This window comes from Oncorhynchus kisutch, linkage group LG7 (genome assembly GCF_002021735.2).
Source record: "Oncorhynchus kisutch isolate 150728-3 linkage group LG7, Okis_V2, whole genome shotgun sequence".
NCBI lineage: Eukaryota > Metazoa > Chordata > Actinopteri > Salmoniformes > Salmonidae > Oncorhynchus > Oncorhynchus kisutch.
Window position 1 is genome coordinate 50,224,237 of NC_034180.2, and position 20,856 is coordinate 50,245,092.

The 20,856-nt window shown below is 43.6% G+C and overlaps 1 protein-coding gene across 1 annotated transcript in view; it reads right to left on the minus strand.

Annotated features, from left to right (window-relative positions):
- Positions 1 to 5,914: 5,914 nt before the first annotated feature.
- Positions 5,915 to 20,856, minus strand: part of LOC109893827 (uncharacterized) — a 105,636-nt gene continuing 90,694 nt past the window's right edge. The window contains 16 exon segments of the mRNA XM_031828087.1: positions 5,915 to 6,637; positions 10,323 to 10,575; positions 10,666 to 10,760; positions 11,000 to 11,133; positions 11,409 to 11,542; positions 11,628 to 11,783; positions 11,980 to 12,161; positions 12,292 to 12,415; positions 12,522 to 12,612; positions 12,721 to 12,911; positions 14,537 to 14,663; positions 15,852 to 15,934; positions 16,026 to 16,158; positions 19,106 to 19,158; positions 20,374 to 20,520; positions 20,646 to 20,816. Of these exon segments, the coding sequence (XP_031683947.1) occupies positions 6,543 to 6,637; positions 10,323 to 10,575; positions 10,666 to 10,760; positions 11,000 to 11,133; positions 11,409 to 11,542; positions 11,628 to 11,783; positions 11,980 to 12,161; positions 12,292 to 12,415; positions 12,522 to 12,612; positions 12,721 to 12,911; positions 14,537 to 14,663; positions 15,852 to 15,934; positions 16,026 to 16,158; positions 19,106 to 19,158; positions 20,374 to 20,520; positions 20,646 to 20,816 (2,169 nt within the window). The 3' untranslated portion in view covers positions 5,915 to 6,542.

Sequence of the window (20,856 nt, forward strand, 5' to 3'; positions counted from 1 at the left end):
ATATACAGGGGGTACCGGTACAGAGTCAATATGGAGGCTATATACAGGGGTACCGGTACAGAGTCAATGTGGAGGATATATACAGGGGCTACCGGTTAATTGAGGTAATTTGTACATGTAGGTAGGGGTGAAGTGACTATGCATAGATAATAAACACTGTAGCAACAGTGTAAAAACAAATGGGGGGGGGGGGTTGTCAATGTAAATAGTCTGGTGGCCATTTGATTAATTGTTCAGCAGTCTTATGGCTTGGGGGTAGAAGCTGTTAAGGAGCCTTTTGGTCCTAGACTTGGCGCTCCGGTACCACTTGCTGTGCGGTAGCAGAGAAAACAGTCTATGATTTGGGTGACTTGACGCATTTATGAAGTTACTAATAACCATAAGTAAAAACAGTTAAATCCTGTTAAATGTTAAATTGATGAAGAATTTAAAAAATGTTATGTTTGAGAGGTGTTAGTTTCCGAGAATATGAAATGTTACTTCATGTCACTGATGGAGCGTAGAGGTAGAGGGTCTTGACCAGAGGTTAAGGGTTATAGGAGGAAGGTATATAGCAGAGGGTCTAGACCAGAGGTTAAGGGTTATAGGAGGAAGGTATATAGTGGAGGGTCTAGACCAGAGGTTAAGGGTTATAGGAGGAAGGTATATAGTGGAGGGTCTAGACCAGAGGTTAAGGGTTATAGGAGGAAGGTATATAGTGGAGGGTCTAGACCAGAGGTTAAGGGTTATAGGAGGAAGGTATATATTGGGTGCAACTAAGCTTGTAATGTGTTGAGTGCAGGGAAGTGATTACATGTGGCAGGCATTGATAAGGAGAGACGGGTGGAGATTTTAGATATTAACAATGTCACTAACGTTTACATTATGTCAGGGTATATTATTGTCAGACATCAGGGATCCTCTGGGAGGAGAAGAGACACAGTCTAGTATCAATAACCATAACAGCTTTGAGTTGGGGAGGAGTGAGCACTTTGGCATAGAGGTCAGTTAAAATGAAGTGAGGAAGAACAGATATCACTAAGGTTCTGTCTAGCAACAGGGATGCATTAGCTGTTCGGTTGTGGAAGAGGAGACTCAGCCTAGGAGAAAGGGTTAAACATCGTTAAATATCAGTGTTTGTGTGAATTTTTTCCCCCCTTCTGAATACAGCTATGTCGACCCTTTTGGGAAGAATTAAACTTGGTTACTTAGCTTCTCTAGTGTCCGTGAGTTATTTACTCTGAAAAATAAGAACCTAACAGAGGGATGAGGCAAAACACATTTAAAATCTGTGGGCAGTTGGGCAGGCTTTATCTCCAACCCTGCAGTACTAGTTGTTCAGGCTTAATCTCCAACTCTGCAGTACTAGTTGTTCAGGCTTTATCTCCAACCCTGCAGTACTAGTTGTGCAGGCTTTATCTCCAACCCTGCAGTACTAGTTGTTCAGGCTTTATCTCCAACCCTGCAGTACTAGTTGTTCAGGCTTTATCTCCAACCCTGCAGTACTAGTTGTGCAGGCTTTATCTCCAACCATGCAGTACTAGTTGTTCAGGCTTTATCTCCAACCATGCAGTACTAGTTGTTCAGGCTTTATCTCCAACCATGCAGTACTAGTTGTTCAGGCTTTATCTCCAACTCTGCAGTACTAGTTGGTCAGGCTTTATCTCCAACCCTGCAGTACTAGTTGGTCAGGCTTTATCTCCAACCCTGCAGTACTAGTTGTTCAGGCTTTATCTCCAACCCTGCAGTAACCCACTTGATTCTGTTAGTCATGGTCCAGACTAAAGACTATGGTTGAACATCTGAATCAGGTGTGTTAGTGCCGGGCTGCGCTCGGCTGGAATAAAAACCTAATGCCCTAAAGCCTTGTTTCTTTTGATGTCAAACATCATAAAACTCTGTGTTAACCCGAAGGTCACTTGTGTTTAGGCGGTATTTTCGTATCTAAATGGGCACCCAACAAGTACATGATTACACCGCCTGCTGGATTGAACTGTCTGATATGCAGTTATCCAGAGCAACTTCAATATGTTAAGATGTCAATTCACTGTTTCAATTTTAGATGACCAATGAATTGTGTTATTACTCAAATCTCAACGCAGTTTTTTTTCTCCCTTTTCAGTGGATGTACATCACTATGTATAAACTACAGGCCTAAAGGGATTGTCAGAAGACTTCAATTAGAATCGGAAGATTAGAAGAAGTGGGGCTTTGCTGAACAAATCCTACATTTTCAGGGTATTTCATTGCACTTCAACTTGATAAAGAGTATGTTGATGAATCCCACGGCCTCTTCTTTGCATTAACACCTGTCTTACTTGCTCTGACTTTGCTGATAGTTACTTTATTGAGGAAAAAATTTACTTCCTATGACTGTGATGTGTGTTGTGTTACCGAGCCATCTTAATTAACATGGGATGCACCAACTATAAAGTCGATCTGCATGAGAGTGTCTGCTCCGCAAGGCTATCAAACAAGCTAAGCGCCAGTACAGAGACAAAGTAGAATCTCAATTCAACGGCTCAGACACAAGAGGCATGTGGCAGGGTCTACAGTCAATCACGGACTACAGGAAGAAACCCAGCCCAGTCACGGACCAGGATGTCTTGCTCCCAGGCAGACTAAACAACTTTTTTGCCCGCTTTGAGGACAATACAGTGCCACTGACACGGCCTGCAACGAAAACATGCGGTCTCTCCTTCACTGCAGCCGAAGTGAGTAAGACATTTAAACGTGTTAACCCTCGCAAGGCTGCAGGCCCAGACGGCATCCCCAGCCGCGCCCTCAGAGCATGCGCAGACCAGCTGGCCGGTGTGTTTACGGACATATTCAACCAATCCCTATACCAGTCTGCTGTTCCCACATGCTTCAAGAGGGCCACCATTGTTCCTGTTCCCAAGAAAGCTAAGGTAACTGAGCTAAACGACTACCGCCCCGTAGCACTCACATCCGTCATCATGAAGTGCTTTGAGAGACTAGTCAAGGACCATATCACCTCCACCCTACCTGACACCCTTGACCCACTCCAATTTGCTTACCGCCCAAATAGGTCCACAGACGATGCAATCTCAACCACACTGCACACTGCCCTAACCCATCTGGACAAGAGGAATACCTATGTGAGAATGCTGTTCATCGACTACAGCTCGGCATTCAACACCATAGTACCCTCCAAGCTCGTCATCAAGCTCGAGACCCTGGGTCTCGACCCCGCCCTGTGCAACTGGGTACTGGACTTCCTGACGGGCCGCCCCCAGGTGGTGAGGGTAGGCAACAACATCTCCTCCCCGCTGATCCTCAACACTGGGGCCCCACAAGGGTGCGTTCTGAGCCCTCTCCTGTACTCCCTGTTCACCCACGACTGCGTGGCCACGCACGCCTCCAACTCAATCATCAAGTTTGCGGACGACACAACAGTGGTAGGCTTGATTACCAACAACGACGAGACGGCCTACAGGGAGGAGGTGAGGGCCCTCGGAGTGTGGTGTCAGGAAAATAACCTCACACTCAACGTCAACAAAACTAAGGAGATGATTGTGGACTTCAGGAAACAGCAGAGGGAACACCCCCCCATCCACATCGATGGAACAGTAGTGGAGAGGGTAGCAAGTTTTAAGTTCCTCGGCATACACATCACAGACAAACTGAATTGGTCCACTCACACAGACAGCATCGTGAAGAAGGCCAGCAGCGCCTCTTCAACCTCAGGAGGCTGAAGAAATTCGGCTTGTCACCAAAAGCACTCACAAACTTCTACAGATGCAAAATCGAGAGCATCCTGGCGGGCTGTATCACCGCCTGGTATGGCAACTGCACCGCCCTCAACCGTAAGGCTCTCCAGAGGGTAGTGAGGTCTGCACAACGCATCACCGGGGGCAAACTACCTGCCCTCCAGGACACCTACACCACCCGATGCTACAGGAAGGCCATAAAGATCATCAAGGACATCAACCACCCGAGACACTGCCTGTTCACCCCGCTGTCATCCAGAAGGCGAGGTCAGTACAGGTGCATCAAAGCTGGGACCGAGAGACTGAAAAACAGCTTCTATCTCAAGGCCATCAGACTGTTAAACAGCCACCACTAACATTGAGTGGCTACTGCCAACACACTGTCAATGCCACTGACTCTACTCCAGCCACTTTAATCATGGGAATTGATGGGAAATGATGTAAATATATCACTAGCCACTTTAAACAATGCTACCTTCTATAATGTTACTTACCCTACATTATTCATCTCATATGCATACGTATATACTGTACTCTATATCATCGACTGCATCCTTATGTAATACATGTATCACTAGCCACTTTAACTATGCCACTTGGTTTACATACTCATCTCATATGTATATACTGTACTCGATATCATCTACTGTATCTTGCCTATGCTGCTCTGTACCATCACTCATTCATATATCCTTATGTACATATTCTTTATCCCCTTACACTGTGTATAAGACAGTAGTTTTTTTGGAATTGTTAGTTAGATTACTTGTTCGTTATTACTGCATTGTCGGAACTAGAAGCACAAGCATTTCGCTACACTCGCATTAACATCTGCTAACCATGTGTATGTGACAAATAAATTTGATTTGATTTGATTTGATTTAAAGGATTCAAATGTAAATGTTTTAAATCTGCTGCAGTTTAAAGACAATGATCAAGATGGGTTGTGAGTAAATGACATTACTCTGTAAATGGACTGGTTCATAGGCTTTAAAACATTACAGGTCACATCCTGGTACTTTACATGAACTTTTCTATACACCGTATCCATGTGGGGATGTATTAATGTCTTTGTTTACTTTCTTGCTTCCTGGTTTAAGTGCAGAACAAATCAGGTGCTGTCATTTGTTCACATAACGGAATAAAATATGATACAGCTCACGTAGGTGAGCCCGACTGACAGAAACCTTCTATCCATCAAGAATCAGATTGAACCTAGTGTTTTTCTATGAGGGTCAGACGGTGACATCAGTCTTCCATCCAGCATACATAGCACATGTTCCAGTGGTGGGAAAAGTACCTAAATGTCATACTTGAGTAAAAATATAGATACGTTAAGGGAAAGTTACTGAAGTACAAGTGAAAGTCAGCCAGTAAAATACTACTTGAGTAAAAGTATTTGATTTTAAATATACTTAATTATCAAAAGTAAATGTAATTGCTAAAATTTACTTAAGTATCAAAAGTAAAAGTTTAAATCATTTAAAATTCGTTATATTAAGCAAAGCATAAAGCACCAGTTTTTTCTTATTTTTTTCTTCTTCCAGAGAGCCAGGGTCACACTCCAACACTCAGACATTATTTACAGAGAGCCAGGGTCACACTCCAACACTCAGACATTATTTACAGAGAGCCAGGGTCACACTCCAACACTCAGACATTATTTACAGAGAGCCAGGGTCACACTCCAACACTCAGACATTATTTACAAAAGATGCATTTGTGTTTAGTGAGTCTGCCAGAACAGAGGCAGTAGTGATGACCACGTAATCTCTTGATAAGTGTGTGGATATGGCTATTTGCCTGTCCTGCTAAGCATTCAAAATGTATCCAGTACTTTTGGTTGTCAGGGAAAATATATATGGAGTAAAAAGTACAATATTTCCATTAGGATTGTATTGTCAAAAATATAAATAGTAAAGTACAGATACCCCAAAAATCTACTTAAGTAGTAGTTTAAAGTATTTTTTACTTAAAGTACCTTACACCACTGGTGCTATTCCTTCATTCTTCTATTCGTCTTCTTTTTCTTCAATACTACCTCTGTTCACTTTTCAGAACGATTCAGAATACACTACACTGTCACCATGTGGCTTACCTGAAGTACTGCAAGCAGAACACACTGCGTAACAGTGACGTGTGCTATACAGGAAATGTATTGTATTTTGTTTTCAACACTTTACTATCCAGTAATGTGAGCTGAGCACCGATGGTATATTTGCATTTTTATTAATTTGAAGAAAAAATATGAATAATGGGCTCCATTTAATCCGTATCACGGAAGTTCGGTCTTTACAGCGTGATTCAAATTTAAAGGCAACGTTCCCATGTTAGCAGAGACTGCATTCGCGGTAAACACTGCATATTTTTAGCTCAATCAGAATCTACCTTTATATTTCTGTTGGCCAGCGATACTGATTGAATAGAGCCCTAACTTTACATAGGTCATATTTGTGGGTTAAGTACAAGGACAGGTGTACATACTTCATGAATTTTACATTCCTTGACAACAGATCATTTAAATATATAAACATGAAAATGTGCAATCTTATGGAATGTTCAAATAAGAACACATATATATAGACATATACTTGTGATAATTACGTACAAGAGTGATGCTTAACAAGAATGACATAAAACAATAAATTATTAAAACGTGATTGGCTAAATAAAATATTTGTAAACTTGGTTATAAGTAGTACAAGACGATTCAACAATTCTAAAAGTAAAACAGGTTGTTGCTGTTCATTTTAGAAGATGCTTGGCCCACACTATGGTCTCATCATCTCGTCTCACATCATCTGGCCCACACTGTGGTCTCATCATCTCGTCTCACATCATCTGCAGGATGACGGTGACCAGTGCCAGACAGAGAGAGAGGGCTCCCAGGTCTTTCTCGGGATGTGCTCCTCCATTACCGACACCATCTGAGAGGTCAAATCATTTTGAGACACTTTAACATACAGTTCCCAGCAATGGAATTATCCTATGTAATTATCCTGTGTAATTATGCTGTGTAATTTATCCTGTGTAATTATGCTGTGTAATTTATCCTGTGTAATTATGCCGTGTAATTTATCCTGTGTAATTATGCTGTGTAATTTATCCTGTGTAATTATGCTGTGTAATTTATCCTGTGTAATTATGCTGTGTAATTTATCCTATGTAATTATCCTGTGTAATTATCCTGTGTAATTTATCCTGTGTAATTATCCTGTGTAATTATCCTATGTAATTATCGTTTGTAATTATCCTATGTAATTTATCCTGTGTAATTATCCTGTGTAATTATCCTGTGTAATTTATCCTGTGTATTTATCCTGTGTAATTTATCCTATGTAATTATCGTTTGTAATTATCCTGTGTAATTTATCCTGTGTATTTATCCTGTGTAATTTATCCTGTGTAATTATGCTGTGTAATTTATCCTATGTAATTATCGTTTGTAATTATCCTGTGTAATTTATCCTGTGTATTTATCCTGTGTAATTTATCCTGTGTATTTATCCTGTGTAATTTATCCTGTGTAATTATCCTGTGTAATTATCCTGTGTAATTATCCTGTGTAATTATGCTGTGTAATTTATCCTGTGTAATTATGCTGTGTAATTTATCCTATGTAATTTATCCTGTGTAATTATCCTGTGTAATTATGCTGTGTAATTTATCCTATGTAATTTATCCTGTGTAATTATCCTGTGTAATTATCCTGTGTAATTATCCTGTGTAATTATGCTGTGTAATTTATCCTATGTAATTATCGTTTGTAATTATCCTGTGTAATTATCCTGTGTAATTATGCTGTGTAATTTATCCTATGTAATTATCGTTTGTAATTATCCTGTAACACATTCATATATTATTCAGTTAATGTTAATGTCCACTGTCACCTTGTAATATGTTCTAACAGAAAAGTATTAGTAGGGACAAGAACGTACAGTATAGTGGACTTGTTAGAAGATAACTCTATCAGTAGTCTTCAAAGGGGAACTCTTTAGTTGAAACAATAACAACAAGACATCCCTCTGTTCTGACATCCCTCATCTCTCTGTTCTGACATCCCTCATCCCTCTGTTCTGACATCCCTCATCCCTCTGTTCTGACATCCCTCATCCCTCTGTTCTGACATCCCTCATCCCTCTGTTCTGACATCCCTCATCCCTCTGTTCTGACATCCCTCATCCCTGCTCTGACATCCCTCATCCCTCTGTTCTGACAGCCCTCATCCCTCTGTTCTGACAGCCCTCATCCCTCTGTTCTGACATCCCTCATCTCTCTGTTCTGACAGCCCTCATCCCTCTGTTCTGACATCCCTCATCTCTCTGTTCTGACATCCCTCACCTCTCTGTTCTGACAGCCCTCATCCCTCTGTTCTGACATCCCTCATCTCTCTGTTCTGACATCCCTCATCCCTCTGTTCTGACATCCCTCATCCCTCTGTTCTGACATCCCTCATCCCTCTGTTCTGACATCCCTCATCCCTCTGTTCTGACAGCCCTCATCCCTCTGTTCTGACAGCCCTCATCCCTCTGTTCTGACAGCCCTCATCCCTCTGTTCTGACAGCCCTCATCCCTCTGTTCTGACAGCCCTCATCCCTCTGTTCTGACATCCCTCTGTTCTGACATCCCTCATCTCTCTGTTCTGACATCCCTCATCCCTCTGTTCTGACATCCCTCATCCCTCTGTTCTGACAGCCCTCATCCCTCTGTTCTGACAGCCCTCATCCCTCTGTTCTGACAGCCCTCATCCCTCTGTTCTGACAGCCCTCATCCCTCTGTTCTGACAGCCCTCATCCCTCTGTTCTGACATCCCTCATCCCTCTGTTCTGACAGCCCTCATCCCTCTGTTCTGACAGCCCTCATCCCTCTGTTCTGACAGCCCTCATCCCTCTGTTCTGACAGCCCTCATCCCTCTGTTCTGACAGCCCTCATCCCTCTGTTCTGACAGCCCTCATCCCTCTGTTCTGACAGCCCTCATCCCTCTGTTCTGACATCCCTCATCCCTCTGTTCTGACATCCCTCATCCCTCTGTTCTGACATCCCTCATCCCTCTGTTCTGACAGCCCTCATCCCTCTGTTCTGATAGCCCTCATCCCTCTGTTCTGACATCCCTCTGTTCTGACATCCCTCATCTCTCTGTTCTGACATCCCTCATCCCTCTGTTCTGACATCCCTCATCCCTCTGTTCTGACATCCCTCATCCCTCTGTTCTGACAGCCCTCATCCCTCTGTTCTGACAGCCCTCATCCCTCTGTTCTGACAGCCCTCATCCCTCTGTTCTGACAGCCCTCATCCCTCTGTTCTGACAGCCCTCATCCCTCTGTTCTGACAGCCCTCATCCCTCTGTTCTGACATCCCTCATCCCTCTGTTCTGACAGCCCTCATCCCTCTGTTCTGACAGCCCTCATCCCTCTGTTCTGACAGCCCTCATCCCTCTGTTCTGACAGCCCTCATCCCTCTGTTCTGACAGCCCTCATCCCTCTGTTCTGACAGCCCTCATCCCTCTGTTCTGACAGCCCTCATCCCTCTGTTCTGACAGCCCTCATCCCTCTGTTCTGACAGCCCTCATCCCTCTGTTCTGACAGCCCTCATCCCTCTGTTCTGACAGCCCTCATCCCTCTGTTCTGACAGCCCTCATCCCTCTGTTCTGACAGCCCTCATCCCTCTGTTCTGACAGCCCTCATCTCTCTGTTCTGACAGCCCTCATCCCTCTGTTCTGACATCCCTCATCTCTCTGTTCTGACATCCCTCATCCCTCTGTTCTGACATCCCTCATCTCTCTGTTCTGACATCCCTCATCCCTCTGTTCTGACATCCCTCATCCCTCTGTTCTGACATCCCTCATCCCTCTGTTCTGACATCCCTCATCCCTCTGTTCTGACAGCCCTCATCCCTCTGTTCTGACAGCCCTCATCTCTCTGTTCTGACAGCCCTCATCCCTCTGTTCTGACAGCCCTCATCCCTCTGTTCTGACAGCCCTCATCCCTCTGTTCTGACAGCCCTCATCCCTCTGTTCTGACAGCCCTCATCCCTCTGTTCTGACATCCCTCTGTTCTGACATCCCTCATCTCTCTGTTCTGACATCCCTCATCCCTCTGTTCTGACATCCCTCATCCCTCTGTTCTGACAGCCCTCATCCCTCTGTTCTGACAGCCCTCATCCCTCTGTTCTGACAGCCCTCATCCCTCTGTTCTGACAGCCCTCATCCCTCTGTTCTGACAGCCCTCATCCCTCTGTTCTGACAGCCCTCATCCCTCTGTTCTGACAGCCCTCATCCCTCTGTTCTGACAGCCCTCATCCCTCTGTTCTGACAGCCCTCATCCCTCTGTTCTGACAGCCCTCATCCCTCTGTTCTGACAGCCCTCATCCCTCTGTTCTGACATATTGGAGAAAAACAAGCTTATATTTGAGGTTCTCATAGAGTGTGACAGTTGAACTGAGCTCATGTGGCATTTCTAATTGATATTCTTCAAGAATCAATGCATATATATCATTCATTTAGGAGTACAAAAATAGATATAGCAACTGCAGATTGCCCCTTAAGGGTTCATCAGGAATAATGCCTATATGTAATGTAAAGAGTTGGTGCGCGGGTGGTCCATGTTTCCTTACTCTGAGTTGTGGTGATTGGTAGTGGCTTGGCTGTGACAGCGTTGTGTGCCAGCGTGGTGTTGAGGGGGACCACCGCTGTCGGCACCACCGCTGTGGAAGTTTCTTTGCCTCCGGTCAGACCCAGCCGCAGCAAGTCCAGATCAGATTGAGGCTGCGCGATTAACCACGCATGAACAACCGTGTCGTTCTCAAATGTCTTCAGATCATCCACGTTAGCACCCAGAAGTCCTTTCACCTCGCTCACGGTCAGACTCTGAGTTAAATAAACAAACAGATGAAACAGGTTTCCTGTATTTACATTGTAGCAGCAGGTAGAGCAGGTCCAGAGCTATCTGATACTTACAGGAATCACAGTGCTCTCAAGACCTTTGAATGTAGTTATGTCCATGTTCACATTCTGAGCTGCAAGGCTCCTTATGTCTTCAATGGGAGCACCGCCTGGCAAAAAAAAGAGGAATGCACACTTTCAGCAAGTACTGAATAGAGTACCTCAGATTGTTATACTCCATTAGCTTTACCCATTTCGTTTTCCGGTGCAATGAAACCATTGGAATAGTCCCAAGAGAACAAACCCTGCCCCCCCCACCCCCCCGGGCAAGCTAAATCAAACGCACCAAAAGGAAGTGGGAAAAAAGCAAAGACTTATATCTGGTGTGTGTATGTGTGTGTGTGTTTACCTAGGTAGGGGCTGATGAGTTGGTAATATGTTGGATTAGAGATACGCTGGGAGCTAAAAGAACTCTTGCTGATGTCGTATACAGCCCTCTTCTGTTCAGTGGAGCAAGAGGTCACGTCCAGAGAATTGGCATTTCTTAGAAGATAAATGAGAAATGCAAAAAACTGTTATTGTTACCCAGGACTACAGTTTAGCTGGCATATTGTCTCATTGTTACCCAGGACTACAGTTTAGCTGGCATATTGTCTCATTGTTACCCAGGACTACAGTTTAGCTGGCATATTGTCTCATTGTTATTTAGGACTACAGTTTAGCTGGCATATTGTCTCATTGTTACCCATGAGTTGGTAAACAGAACTGTGAAATAATTCATTAGCAGTTTGTTTGCTGAGCAGGTCAGATATACTCACTTCAGACTGCTTGACGTGATGGTCTTCAGTACGCTCACATCCAGAGAACACAGATTAGCACCAATGGCATTTAACTCAGAGCTCCCCAAGGAGTTACCTGACGTGTTCAAGTATGTTGTGATGATTGCCTTACTCTGAATGCATCAACAGAAAGAGACCTGTATTAGAGAAAAGCGAAATACAAAAAAAAGGTACAAACATCTCTTTCCTTTAATATACCTTCTCTGTTTCCCATGGACCATCAGCAAAGGCCATCAGTGCTGACAGTGTGTCGATTTTGGTGATGCTCCACTTTGTGATGTCATCAAGAGTGGCCACACGCGACACAGAGCCCAGCACCTTAAGCTGCTCGTCAACAATTCCAGATGGATAAGCCTGTGGAACACAATTTTTGCATTTATTATGATTATGGTCCTCCACTCATTTGATCTAACGATAACTGGTCTTCTGAGAGTAATGACATTCTCATACCTATCCCTTCTCATATCTATGCACGGTCACTACCCTGTTATGAATACAATCATTTTTCATTCCGTTCTGGGAGAAACGGCCATTTTGATGTCATCATTACCTGGTTTAGTTTGACTAAAATTATCTTCTGGAAGTTGTTGTCATCGACTTGTTTAGTGAAAGCGGCCAGATTGTCTTTCAGAACGCTGATGTCCAGACAGAGGTCAAACTGGGTCATGTCATAGCCAAAGGGGAACGAGGTGTCTGCGATGACCGACTGGGTGATGTTGCCAGTGATGCATCCTTTTGAAAAGCAACCAATGGTGAGAAACACCAGACCAGTATGTAAATATGATACCCATGAAAATCTCATAGCAAATGTATCATTCTCTAAGTTGTTTCTCCAAGATGTTTTAGCGCATAGTGAGTTTACCTGCTCCCCGCTTGGATCTGCTGAATGAGTTGATCTGCTTGAACAGTGTCTTCAGCTTCCTCTTCACTGTTTCCTGCTTCCTCAGCTGAGGCATAAAGGACTTGAGGAACTTCCCTTTCACCTCCTGTGAATACCAAACCAAACATTTTTAGATCATTAATTTGCACCCTTTTTACAAAGATCATTTAAGGATGTAAACACACAACAAAAACTGTAAAGCATAAACGTACTGTTGTGAACAGGCTCCAGAAGTTTTGGGTCAGATACAGTGGCAGGGTTTCAAGGTCTTCCAACGTTTGTTGATTCCATGTAGTTGTTTTTCTGAAAACCAAGTTCATATTGTAAATTGTATTGTTATTGCATGTACAACTTTTGTGATTTAATCAAAATCAAAACAAACTTTGTTCACAAAAGTTCTCATTCACATACCCATACTGTGTTGTCCCTGAAATGAGGAGCGTTTCCATGGCAGCGACTTGAGCTTCGGTGAAGTCCTTGCAGTTCTTCAGTTTCTCCAGAATGAAGGGGTCAGAGTTTAGGATGTAGGAGCCGTTCATAGTGCACACCATGTTTCCCAGCACCTCCACGTGGTTTTTGCTAAGACTCACTTCACTAATTCCCTAGAAATTACACAACAAAGTGATGTGTTAATGAAATTAATTAGAGGTGATTCATTTGAATCATATGTTTCTATAAAACGTTGTTGACCTCCAACTTTTCCAACATTCTGTCATTGTAATTGGCTATAACTTTGGCTAAGGAAACCACAACCTTTCCACAATTCCATAGCAAAAAAAGTGAACTAAAGGGGTGATAGTTCTGGTCTTGGGATGATAGTGTTGTTGTTGGTTTTAAGAGAACCAGACTTTTCTGACTCATGCTACTATGGTAACGTAGAAACACTAAGACGCTAATGAGGAAACATGTTTACCGGTTACTGCATTCCAACATTCCATCGTTGTTTTATTAAAGCTGTGGACTGTTATTGAACTTAGCTGAGGGGTCTGGGTATGTACTGTTAGGAGTCACATCCTGCGCCACTGCACTTCTTAAAAAGGTCACAGGAGATACACTATAAAAGTATGTGGACACCTGCTCATCAAACATCTCATTCCAAAATCATGGGCATTAATGTGGAGTTGGTCCCCTCTTTCCTGCTATAACAGCCTCCACTCTTCTGGGAAGGCTTTCCACTAGATGTTGGAACATTGCTGCGGGCACAAGAGCATTAGTGAGGTCGGGCTCTGATGTTGGGCGATTGGGCCTGGCTCGCAGTCGGCGTGGTTGAGGTCAGGGCTCTGTGAAGGCCAGTCAAGTTCTTCCACACCGATCTTGACAAACCATTTCTGTATGGACCTCGCTTTGTGCACGGGGACATTGTCATGCTGAAACAGGAAAGGGCCTTTCCCAAACTGTTGCCACAAAGTTGGAAGCACAGAATAATCTACAATTTCATTGTATGTTGTGACGTTAAGATTTCCCTTCACTGGAACTAAGAGGCCATGAAAAACAGCCCCAGACCATTTTACCTCCACCAAACTTTACAGTTGGCACTATGCATTGGGGCAGGTAGCGTTCTCCTGGCCTACACCAAACCCAGATTTGTCTGTCGGACTGCCAGATGGTGAAGCGTGATTCATCACTTCAGAGAACATGTTTCCACTGCTCCAGTCCAAAGGCGGCAAGCTTTACACCACTGCAGCCAACGCTTGGCATTGCGCATGGTGATCTTAGGCTTGTGTGTGGCTGCTCGGCCATGGAAACTCATTTCATGAAGCTCCTGACGAACAGTTCTTGTGCTGACGTTGGTTCCAGAGGCAGTTTGGAACTCGGCAGTGAGTGTTGCAACTAAGGACAGCACTCTATGGTCCTGTTCTGTGAGCTTGTGTCGCCTACCACTTTGCAGCTGAGCCGTTGTTGCTCCTAGATGTTTCCACTTCATAATAACAGCACTTACAGTTGACCAGGGCAGCTCTAGCATGGCAGAAATTTGACAAACTGACTTGTTGAAAAGGTGGCATCCTATTACAGTGCCTCGTTGAAAGGCACTGAGCTCTTCAGTACGGGCCATTCTATTGCCAATGTTTGTCTATGGAGATTGCATGTCCGTGTGCTCGATTGTATACGCCAGTTAGCAACGGTTGTGGCTGAAATAGCTGAATCCACTAATTTTGAAGGGGTGTCCATATACTTTTGTATATATAGTGTATCTATAGACGAAGGACACAACTCTGCAGCCACTCACCAAGCAGCTTTTTGCATTGTCCAGTAGCATTTCATCCTTGTTCAGCACGCTGGAGAGGACAGAGAAGTCTGCAGAACCTGCCGCGTTGAAGTAGGACCTGCAATTGCTTTTTTCAACCTTTGCATAGCTGGAAGGAAATGAACAATTATTACAGATGAATACAAATTAGCTAAGGAAATATTCCCTTAACCCATTGACACACACATCACTCACATGAAGCATCAACAGGATTACAAAATCTAGATTTTATTTCCTGGTACTTTCTTTATAGTATTGTCTGGATTATTGTATATTATTGTCTGGATTATTGTATAGTATTGAATGTTAAAATCATTCACCATATTAGATCATGAACAGGATTAGATCATGAACAGGATTAGATCATGAACAGGATTAAATCATGAACAGGATTAGATCATGAACAGCATTAGATCATGAACAGCATTAGATCATGAACAGCATTAGATCATGAACAGCATTAGATCATGAACAGGATTAGATCATGAACATGATTAGATCATGAACAGGATTTAGATCATGAACAGGATTATATCATGAACAGGATTTAGATCATGAACAGGATTAAACCATGAAAAGGATTAGATCATGAACAGGATTAGATCATGAACAGGATTAGATCATGAACAGCATTAGATCATGAACAGGATTAGATCATGAACAGGATTAGATCATGAACATGATTAGATCATGAACAGGATTTAGATCATGAACAGGATTAGATCATGAACAGGATTAGATCATGAACAGGATTAGATCATGAACAGGATTAGATCATGAACAGGATTAGATCATGAACAGCATTAGATCATGAACAGCATTAGATCATGAACAGGATTAGATCATGAACAGGATTAGATCATGAACAGCATTAGATCATGAACAGGATTAGATCATGAACAGGATTTAGATCATGAACAGGATTAGATCATGAACAGGATTAGATCATGAACAGTATTAGATCATGAACAGGATTAGATCATGAACAGCATTAGATCATGAACAGGATTAGATCATGAACAGGATTAGATCATGAACAGCATTAGATCATGAACAGCATTAGATCATGAACAGCATTAGATAATTAAAGATGCACTGCTCAGAATATATCGACAGCATCTTAGACTTGCGTACAACGAGAATGACAGATATATAACAGACAATCCTATGTGAATTTGTTTGGGTTTCCCAAAAGGTTACATATTGCAGCTTTAACAGGATAGATAATTAACAGGTTTAAATAACAAACATGATTAGATAATTAACACGATAACATAATTATCACGATTAGACTTACTTGTAATATAGTAGCATGTCTGATGGATAGTCTGTAAAACTCTGGTCAAGGTTGTCTTTCAGTAAATTGTACATGCAGGTCAACTGTGGAAAAAAAGATATAAGAGGTAATCCTGTGTGACATGTATTAGCTATCATCATCGTCATAACTCTGACATCTCCATGTCTCACAGACCTGTGTTTCTTTCAGCGCCACTTTCTCCCTAAGGATCCTCGGTCTGCAGGCATGAACCAGTCTGTGCACCGTTTTGATTGTCATGGACTGTGCTGATGTACATGTGAACCCTTGCAACACGGATGGAGAGAGCCTGTTTGTAAGAGGAGAGAGACTGTTAAGAGGAGAGAGACTAAGAGGCCAGAGACTAAGAGGAGAAGAGACTGTAGGAGGAGAGAGACTAAGAGAAGAAGAGACTGTAAGAGGAGAGAGACTAAGAGGAGAAGAGACTGTAAGAGGAGAGAGACTAAGAGAAGAAGAGACTGTAGAGGAGAAAGACTGTAAGAGGAGAGAGACTAAGAGAAGAAGAGACTGTAGAGGAGAGAGACTAAGAGGAGAAGAGACTGTAAGAGGAGAGAGACTAAGAGAAGAAGAGACTGTAGAGGAGAAAGACTGTAAGAGGAGAGAGACTAAGAGAAGAAGAGACTGTAGAGGAGAGAGACTAAGAGGAGAATAGACTGTAGAGGAGAGAGACTAAGAGGAGAATAGACTGTAGAGGAGAGAGACTAAGAGGAGAAGAGACTGTAGAGGAGAGAGACTAAGAGGAGAAGAGACTGTAAGAGGAGAAGAGACTAAGAGGAGAAGAGACTGTAAGAGGAGAAGAGACTAAGAGGAGAGAGACTAAGAGGAGAAGAGACTAAGAGGAGAAGAGACTAAGAGGAGAAGAGACTAAGAGGAGAAGAGACTGTAAGAGGAGAAGAGACTAAGAGGAGAGAGACTAAGAGGAGAAGAGACTAAGAGGAGAAGAGACTAAGAGGAGAAGAGACTAAGAGGAGAAGAGACTAAGAGGAGAAGAGACTAAGAGGAGAAGAGACTGTAAGAGGAGAAGAGACTAAGAGGAGAAGAGACTGTAAGAGGAGAAGAGACTAAGAGGAGAAGAGACTAAGAGGAGAAGAGACTGTAAGAGGAGAAGAGACTAAGAGGAGAGATCTAAGAGGAGAGATCTAAGAGGAGAAGAGACTGTAAGAGGAGAAGAGACTAAGAGGAGAAGAGACTGTAGAGGAGAGAGACTGTAGAGGAGAGAGACTAAGAGGAGAAGAGACTGTAAGAGGAGAAGAGACTAAGAGGAGAAGAGACTGTAAGAGGAGAAGAGACTAAGAGGAGAAGAGACTAAGAGGAGAAGAGACTGTAAGAGGAGAAGAGACTAAGAGGAGAGAGACTAAGAGGAGAAGAGACTAAGAGGAGAAGAGACTGTAAGAGGAGAAGAGACTAAGAGGAGAAGAGACTGTAGAGGAGAGAGACTGTAGAGGAGAGAGACTAAGAGGAGAAGAGACTGTAAGAGGAGAAGAGACTAAGAGGAGAAGAGACTAAGAGGAGAGAGACTAAGAGGAGAAGAGACTAAGAGGAGAAGAGACTGTAAGAGGAGAAGAGACTGTAAGAGGAGAAGAGACTGTAAGAGGAGAAGAGACTAAGAGGAGAAGAGACTAAGAGGAGAAGAGACTAAGAGGAGAAGAGACTAAGAGAGAGACTGTAGAGGAGAGAGACTGTAGAGGAGAGAGACTAAGAGGAGAAGAGACTGTAAGAGGAGAGAGACTAAGAGGAGAAGAGACTAAGAGGAGAAGAGACTAAGAGGAGAAGAGACTAAGAGGAGAAGAGACTAAGAGGAGAAGAGACTAAGAGGAGAAGAGACTAAGAGGAGAGAGACTAAGAGGAGAGAGACTAAGAGGAGAAGAGACTAAGAGGAGAAGAGACTGTAAGAGGAGAAGAGACTGTAAGAGGAGAAGAGACTAAGAGGAGAGAGACTAAGAGGAGAAGAGACTAAGAGGAGAGAGGCTAAGAGGAGAAGAGACTGTAAGAGGAGAAGAGACTAAGAGGAGAAGAGACTAAGAGGAGAAGAGACTAAGAGGAGAGAGACTAAGAGGAGAAGAGACTAAGAGGAGAAGAGACTGTAAGAGGAGAAGAGACTAAGAGGAGAAGAGACTAAGAGGAGAAGAGACTAAGAGGAGAAGAGACAAAGAGGAGAAGAGACTAAGAGGAGAAGAGACTAAGAGGAGAAGAGACTGTAGGAGGAGAAGAGACTAAGAGGAGAGAGACTAAGAGGAGAAGAGACTAAGAGGAGAAGAGACTGTAAGAGGAGAAGAGACTAAGAGGAGAGAGACTGTAGAGGAGAAGAGACTAAGAGGAGAAGAGACTGTAAGAGGAGAAGAGACTGTAAGAGGAGAAGAGACTAAGAGGAGAAGAGACTAAGAGGAGAAGAGACTAAGAGGAGAAGAGACTGTAAGAGGAGAAGAGACTAAGAGGAGAAGAGACTGTAAGAGGAGAAGAGACTAAGAGGAGAGAGACTAAGAGGAGAAGAGACTAAGAGGAGAAGAGACTAAGAGGAGAAGAGACTACGAGGAGAAGAGACTAAGAGGAGAAGAGACTAAGAGGAGAAGAGACTGTAAGAGGAGAAGAGACTAAGAGGACAAGAGACTGTAAGAGGAGAGAGACTAAGATGACAGAGACTAAGAGGAGAGAGACTGTAAGAGGAGAGAGGCTAAGAGGAGAAGAGACTAAGAGGAGAAGAGACTAAGAGGCCAGAGACTAAGAGGAGAAAGACTAAGAGGACAGAGCCTAAGGGGAGAAGAGACTAAGATGCCAGAGACTAAGAGGAGAAAGACTAAGAGGACAGAGCCTAAGGGGAGAAGAGACTAAGAGGACAGAGACTAAGGGGAGAGAGACTAAGAGAACAGAGACTAAGGGGAGAGAGACTAAGAGGACAGAGACTAAGGGGAGAGAGACTAAGAGGACAGAGACTAAGGGGAGAGAGACTAAGAGGACAGAGACTAAGGGGAGAGAGACTAAGAGGACAGAGACTAAGGGGAGAGAGACTAAGAGGACAGAGACTAAGGGGAGAAGAGACTAAGAGGACAGAGTCTAAGGGGAGAGAGACTAAGAGGACAGAGACTAAGGGGAGAGAGACTAAGAGGACAGAGACTAAGGGGAGAGAGACTAAGAAGAGAGAGAGAGATAACATGACAGGAAGTAGAAGGACAGAAACACACAATAGGACAGTTGATCTGGGTTTGTTTATATGTCATGTTAACGCATTCTTAACTTACTCCTCCGAGTCGATGCTTGCGTTGCTCGCCACGTCCCCGAAGAATATAACAGCCTACAACACAAAGACAAGGAAAGTCTTGATAATGACAGTTATATCTATACACGCCAAACGCATAAATTGTTCACGTGAAACCTGCTAGGAATGAATAAACCCAGTGTGCAGAAGACGATGAAAATATGTTGTTTCCTATGTCTTTTTTTCACCGTCTTGTCTTGTGCTCATCGGGAAGGCCTGTTCATAAATGATGACAAGACACTGACCTGCTCTTGTCTTGTGCTCATCGGGAAGGCCTGTTCATAAATGATGACAAGACACTGACCTGCTCTTGTCTTGTGCTCATCGGGAAGGCCTGTTCATAAATGATGACAAGACACTGACCTGCTCTTGTCTTGTGCTCATCGGGAAGGCCTGTTCATAAATGATGACAAGACACTGACCTGCTCTTGTCTTGTGCTCATCGGGAAGGCCTGTTCATAAATGATGACAAGACACTGACCTGCTCTTGTCTTGTGCTCATCGGGAAGGCCTGTTCATAAATGATGACAAGACACTGACCTGCTCTTGTCTTGTGCTCATCGGGAAGGCCTGTTCATAAATGATGACAAGACACTGACCTGCTCTTGTCTTGTGCTCATCGGGAAGGCCTGTTCATAAATGATGACAAGACACTGACCTGCTCTTGTCTTGTGCTCATCGGGAAGGCCTGTTCATAAATGATGACAAGATACTGACCTGCTCTTGTCTTGTGCTCATCGGGAAGGCCTGTTCATAAATGATGACAAGACACTGACCTGCTCTTGTCTTGTGCTCATCGGGAAGGCCTGTTCATAAATGATGACAAGACACTGACCTGCTCTTGTCTTGTGCTCATCGGGAAGGCCTGTTCATAAATGATGACAAGACACTGACCTGCTCTTGTCTTGTGCTCATCGGGAAGGCCTGTTCATAAATTATGACAAGACACTGACCTGCTCTTGTCTTGTGCTCATCGGGAAGGCCTGTTCATAAATGATGACAAGACACTGACCTGCTCTTGTCTTGTGCTCATCGGGAAGGCCTGTTCATAAATGATGACAAGACACTGACCTGCTCTTGTCTTGTGCTCATCGGGAAGGCCTGTTCATAAATGATGACAAGACACTGACCTGCTCTTGTCTTGTGCTCATCGGGAAGGCCTGTTCATAAATGATGACAAGACACTAACCTGCTCTTGTCTTGTGCTCATCGGGAAGGCCTGTTCATAAATGATGACAAGACACTACTAACCTGTTCTTGCTTCCATGTCTTTCTGTTAATGGCCTGTACGTCCACAGGTTCCTGAGAGAAGGTCAGGAGAGCCCTGGGGATCAGTGTGGCCATGGCATCAGGTACATTCACAACCAACGCGTTGGGGCTTTGGTTGATGGTGATTATCTAATAAGGAATGACAATGGAAAGACAACCATTTTGTTAGAACAAACAACATGTTCTTCATATTTCAGTGAAGAACATATAAAAATATCTGTAGCCAATACAACATTGTCAGATACACCTGATACCTTGTTGACGTAGGTTTCCTGTACAATCTGTGGGGCAGCCAGCATGTTGGTGATAAACACAGAGCTCTGGGATGCTGTCAACAGCTCAGTGGCTGGGATGCTCGCTATCGCCGCTGACGGAACGCCCGCAACGAGTGTGCCCAACGACATCAACGAGGAGGCAGTGTCGATCTGTCAATCAAATTGTATTATTACTCTGATCAGGCTCATT